The 6335-nt window shown below is 36.5% G+C and overlaps 1 protein-coding gene across 1 annotated transcript; it reads right to left on the reverse strand.

Annotated features, from left to right (window-relative positions):
• Positions 1 to 5223: 5223 nt before the first annotated feature.
• On the reverse strand, positions 5224 to 5667 carry LOC140442488 (uncharacterized). The gene has a single exon (XM_072533555.1). The coding sequence runs from the start codon at positions 5665 to 5667 to the stop codon at positions 5224 to 5226; it is 444 nt and encodes a 147-aa protein (XP_072389656.1).
• Between the last annotated feature and the right edge of the window lie 668 nt (positions 5668 to 6335).

The following is a 6335-nucleotide window of genomic DNA, read 5'->3' on the forward strand; positions in this document are numbered from 1 at the left end:
CTCATTCTTGCTTATATGAAACAAGGAAAGAAAACATTACCAATGTTAACAGATAATGTGAAACGGACTTGGAACTCAAGAAGCATGTTTTTTATACAAGTTTTGCTACAAAGAGTTCGTAACATGAACTACTCTGTCTTTGCATGCTTTATTGAGTTTGAGAAAATATTTGGAAGATTATAACATTGTAAACTTCTTCAAATAGTAAGGGAATGAAAAAGGTTTGATAAAATAACCTAATCAGAAATGTATACTTACAACAAAGGACGGAATTATTCAATACATACTCTGAAATTTTCTTCAAGGAACATATAAGGAAGAATGGAATAAGAGATAAACATAAATGGTGAAAGTGCTAATAATTTACAGTACACAGACAGTACCGATGGCTGATGGTGCAGAGGATCTACCATGTAATGGTCTTCTTCTTCTTCCTATGCCGTCCCCATTAACGGAGGTTGGCGACCACATTTTTAAAGGCTTCTCTATCTTTTGCAACGTGGAATAATTCGTCTACAGTCATGTTTGTCCAGTCTCGAATATTTCGCAGCCATGACTTCCTCTTTCTACCTATTCCCTTTTTGCCATCGACTCTACCCTGCATGATGACCTGCAGAAGACTATATTTATTATTTCTTAGTATGTGTCCAAGGTGTGCAGTCTTGCGTACTTGTAATGGTACATTAAAGAAAGACCATCATTACCTATAGTAAGCTTAAATGATGAAACATTACAAACGTAAGAGAAATACTTTGGAAACCGTAGACAAAATCACATATCTAGAATGCTGTGTAAATAAAGAGTAGAATTATTCACAGGAAATTAGATGTCACATAGCAAAGATGAGAGCTCCACCTCAGAAAGATTTTATGATATCTTTGGGAAAAGGCAGATTTGTGAATAAAGTTTGTTCAAAAATAGATACAAATTGCAGAGGACACTATAATCTCATTGCACCATGTTCAGTTACTATTTTATACTAGAATATACTAGAGTTGTTTGCAGGATTTTGCCTAAACATTCTTTTAAAGAGTCGGAAAAGGAGACATTTGTAAATATATAATTGTTTTTCCAAAAATTTCATGATTGGGTACTAGCATTACAATCTAAAAGTATTATGGCCGACTGGCATACATGAAATGCAACGACAGCATATACATCCTCTAACCGCAACAGAAGAGTTTATAATTCTGAATTTGTTCCTAGATAAAGTTGAGTGTTGGGTTTTTCGTAGTTTTGATAACCCATGTGAAAAATTTGCACTTGTGCCATTGTTTCTCCAAAGGTAAGGTGTGTTATGTAGAATTATACCTAATGGTTGATATAAACACAAGAATCTTGAGATGCCATGTTTTTTTACCTTTTTATATAACGTACAAGCCTGGACCTTGACAGTGGGAATATCAAAACGACTAGAAGCCTTCGAAAGGTGCTGTCGTCGCTTGTCCAGAATTTCGTATATTCATCATGTCAACCAACAACACCGTGATAAAACGCTTGAAAAAAATTTGGAAGTTAAATATAAATACATCTACACTGCGCGTCATATACTTAATACTGTCAATCATTAAGGCAAATGAAAAAACAAAATATGGAAACAGAAACTTTATAACATTGACAAGAAACATTTTCATAGATAATATGTAAAAAAACAAAACTTTTTTTTCTAATTTAAAATGCAAAAAACTTTGCAAATGTCCCATTTTAGGCAACCTATATCCTAAAATGGGACATGGGGTTACTCAAAAAGGGACACTAAGTACAACAGTTGATACATGTGAAATAAAGTTCATCTAAAATTCCACAAGTTTCATTTGCCCAAAGGCAACAGTTTTTGCACTGATACCAGTCCTCTTTGCTAGATGCGTAAATACATTTACACACTGCACACAACTCCTTTTCTTCGCGCTCTTTTTTTTTGTTCTGAGTCTAGCTTTCTTTTGCCTTTTCCACTTTTATTTTTTGTATTTTCATTCGCTTCAAGTTCATTTTTATACGGAGACTCAGTAAGAATGGTTGATGGTAGGGACCTATTAGAATTCATTTTCTTTTTTCTGCTCCGGGCTACTGGAACAGGACTTATCTGCAATATGCTGATATGCTTTTTCTGAGATTTTTCACTTTCGTCCTGGATTTTTGATGTTGAAGGTTGTGGATTATTTAAGATTCCGGCGTTTTCCTTTGATTTTTTCTTATTCGGGATATTTAGTGACTGATCTTTACCCAGAATGGACACTTCATTGGTGTTACTTTCAATAACTAGAGGGGGAGGGGCTTCAGTTCTGTCGTTTTCTTCCAAAGGTAATTCTGTCGTTTTACTTGGGGCAAATTCGTATTCCTGAAATATGTCGGGGTTGTATGGCCATATGCCAGCTGCTCTAAAACCATTCATAGCAGTTTTAACAGAGGCTGCCTGTGAAAAAGCATCAGTTACCGCTGCAGCAACCTGATATATGCCAAAAGTACGTCCAGGGTGGTTTTTCATCCATCTATTTAGCCCAGCGTCGTAGAATGTCATAAAAGGTTTAAAAAATGACACATCTAATGGCTGCATTTTGTGCGTGCAATGAGGAGGCAAGCTTAAAAGGATAAGATGGTTTTCTCTTGCAAAATTGATTACGTCTAAGCTTTTGGTGTGCGAGACATGACCGTCTAATATTAATAGGACTGGTTTTTCGGCAGTAGGTCTTACATTATCCACAAAATATTTCAAATATTTCAAAAAAACGTCGCGGTCCATCCAGCCCTTATCTTGAGCAAATGCTACACTTCCATTGGGAGCATTATCCATAAGCTCAGGTTTTATCCTCTTACGAGCAAAAATAAATGCTGGTGCTAGAAAATTTCCCGTCGCACTCATTGCACAGACGAGTGTGGTGTTCACTCCTCGTTCGGCACTTGTTAGCCCTCCTACCTGTCGTTTACCTTTCTGAGCTAGTACTTTAGACAGCTTTTGTACTGTTGTTACTCCTGTCTCATCCACATTCCATATTCGATCAGGAGACAAATCATACTTGGCAAAGATGGCTTCTAAATTTTTGAAAAATGTCGAGACAGCATTTTTGTTGAAGCCCGTCGCCCTTGCGTAGGACGTTGCTTCTGGTTTTCTAAGAGAAATGTTCGAATGACGGGACAGGAAACAATAGAGCCATTTTTTGGAAGCCATTCTTGTCACTTGGTTGAAGTTGTTGGGGATGCCGTTAATTGCAGCGAAATCGAAGGCTAATCGACGAAGTTCTTTATAGGAAACTCCAAAGAATCTTGATTCCATTTCCAAAACGTATGCTATAATTTCCTGTTCTTGCTGTTCATTGAAAACGCTACGAAATCTGCCCAGATGTTTTTCGCTGTTCTGTACCGTTTTATTTTTATTTCCCGTTCTTCTTGCGAGGGTACTTTTTGGCACATTGTAACGTTCTGCCGCGTCTCTGATGGAAAGCTCTCCTTTATGGACCTTGACAATCGCCTGCGACATATCTGTTTGAGACCACTTGCCGCGATTGGTTTTTCTAACATATTTGTATTTTTCTAAGTTGGGCATCTAGAAACAAGAAAAAATGCTGTTTACTATTCACATAGTAACTCTTTAAATAACCCTACTAACCGATAACACTTTATAAAAATATGTTTTATTTTTATTGTAATGCATACCAAATATAAGAGAAGAAAATAGAATAAGTTACCTAAGATGGGACGTCTCAGGAAACTTCTTTCTGTCCCATCTTAGGAATAATGAATATACAAAAAAATTTCATAACCCTACTTATCAGCAGTCGAAAATAAAATCATGCAACCATAGCAATATGTACAGTATAAAGTACCTAATGTTATGGCAAATAAAGAAATAAAACGCACTTACATTTTCCGAGTAAAAACACGCCTCGAATAAACCAGAATATTTTAACGAATGGCACGATAACAAGCAACGGCTTCTCACAGGACACTGCGAGATCGATGATGGCCGATATTCGTAAAACTTGTTCATACTGAAGGAAGGTTTCCGCACGGGACGGTAGATGTCAGTAGCCTCACAGAATAGACGGGCAAATTACGTGTCTCATCTTAGGTTACCGTCCCGTTTTAGGTTACTCTCCCCTACTTGATTCAGACTTGCAACAAGTTTGATATAGAGGAAAGGCACCAAATTTGAGACACTTTTGTTGAAAAACAAATGCAAAACAGAACATTCAAAAGTTTTTAAAACATTTATTTCCAAAACTTAAATTTAATGTTTCTATAATACAAAACAATATAAAGATAATAAAACATATATTTTTGCAAAAAACATACATTTAATTTTTTTTGCGGCATTTAATGTTAAAAATAAAAGGTGGCCTAATTTGGGATAGCCGGGTATCCAAATTTGAGACAGGTACCCCAATTTGAGAGTCTATTTAAAAAAGCCCTTTCCTTCGCAGGAAAGGCAAATAAATGTGCTGGCATTTATTTCTCCACAGTCTTCATGTGCCCACCTGCCACACTGGTAACACTTTGCCCATTGTTCGCCATATCTATCGTGGAAAATTAGCTAGTGCAAAATAAACATTCCGCGCCGTTTTCTCCACTTTCATCGGTCGATGATTCAGCTAATGGAAGGTCTTCACTGCTATCTGAGCTTGAACTTGAAGAAACTTTCCTTTTCCTTCTTGATGTTTTGCCTTTTGATGTAGAAAGGTTGACCAACGTCTTCATGTACTGGTATTTCTTCTTCGGGCGTTGCTGTTTTTGTTTAATCTGACACTTTTTGTTGAATTGTTTTTTTCTGGAGCTAGTACACAATCAAAGTTTTTCTAGGGTACTAGTTTTTTTATTTTTTTGTGTTCTGCAAACTTTGCTTTAATTGTTCTTTGTAGGATGTTAGAGTAATAACTGAAGCCTTTCCTGATCTGGCATGAGGTTTTTTAGTGGTATCTCTCTTGTATGTAGAGATTGGACAGATGTCTTTCGGAGAAACAAGTTGTTTATGAGGTATTGGTGGACTAGGAGTTATATGTTCTCGCATTGGATGATTGGATTGTTCATGGTTTGGTTCTATTATTTGTTCGTCCATTTAGTTTTGTGTTTTCAAGTGCTCTTGAATTCCAAATTTAAAGTTCCTAAAAATACGGTGACAAATAGGGATCAGTCCAGTTTTTCGGAAACCATTGCAAGATATTTCCATCGTCGCAGCTCTGTTATACGCTTTACAAAAAATAGTGGCAACGGCATAAGGCGACACAACACTCAACTAATTTCAGAGTCGTAGTAAGTTTTCAGAAGTGTCATAAAAACAACATCCAACGGTTGCACCTTATGTGTAGAATGTGGTGGGAGGCAAATAATTGTCAAATGATGCTGCTTGGCCAATTCTATTAAAGCAACATTTCTCGTATGAGAATAGTGACCATCAAGGACTAGAAGAATAGGGTCTGCAGCTGAAGGTTTAGTGAATATTATGAAGTGTTGAAGCCATCTAGTGCAAATATCGGCCTGTACCCAACCTGACACGTGGCATTCTGACATTGCTTCAGTGGGTGCTCCTAGCATCAACTCTGTTTTTATATTTTTTCTAGGGAAGATTAATAATGGTGGTACTAAAACTCCTGCAGCATTCATACACGTAATAACAGTAATCAGCTTGCCCCTTTCTGCTGAAGTAAGTGACGAAACCTGCTTCTTCTCTCTCATATAATTCTCTATAATTCTCTCTCAAAAAATGCTTTGCTATGTTTGTGCTGTACAATTGTAAGGCCTCTTTCGTCCACATTGAATATACGTTGTGCAGGGTTAGTTAACTTAAGATATTCTGGTTTATACAGGTCAAAGGACTTGTACTACTATACCAGTACAGTACTGTGGAAAATATTTTATACTCTGCATTTTGAAGCATAATTCCTCTATAGTTAGAGCATTCAAAGATATCTCCTTTTTTGCGTATGGTGCAAAGTATTCCAATATTCCAATCATTGGTGAGGGATTCCTGGATGATTTGTTTCTGGTTAATTTTTTAATTGCATCTTTAACTTCAAGAATCATTGGTGGTTCCTTTTCCCTCTCGTCTGTTCCTCTTACCTCATCTCTTTCGTCTTCCAGGCTTTCTTCTTCTTCCTATATATTAAGTGCCTGGTAAATGTATTCCACTCATCTATTCAATACATTCTTCCTTGTTGTTAATAGGTCGTCATTCTGACTTCTGCATTATCTTGTGGTTGCCTTGAATTCTTTTCTGTTGATGTTAACTTTCTTATAGAATGCTCTGAATTATTTCTCTCTGTTGAGGTTTTCTATATATTTAAGTTCCTCATTTAGATGGCTTCGTTTTTTTCTTTTGTGTTTCCTCTTTTCTTCTCTTCTCT

This window comes from Diabrotica undecimpunctata, chromosome 5, assembly GCF_040954645.1.
Source record: "Diabrotica undecimpunctata isolate CICGRU chromosome 5, icDiaUnde3, whole genome shotgun sequence".
Lineage (NCBI taxonomy): Eukaryota > Metazoa > Arthropoda > Insecta > Coleoptera > Chrysomelidae > Diabrotica > Diabrotica undecimpunctata.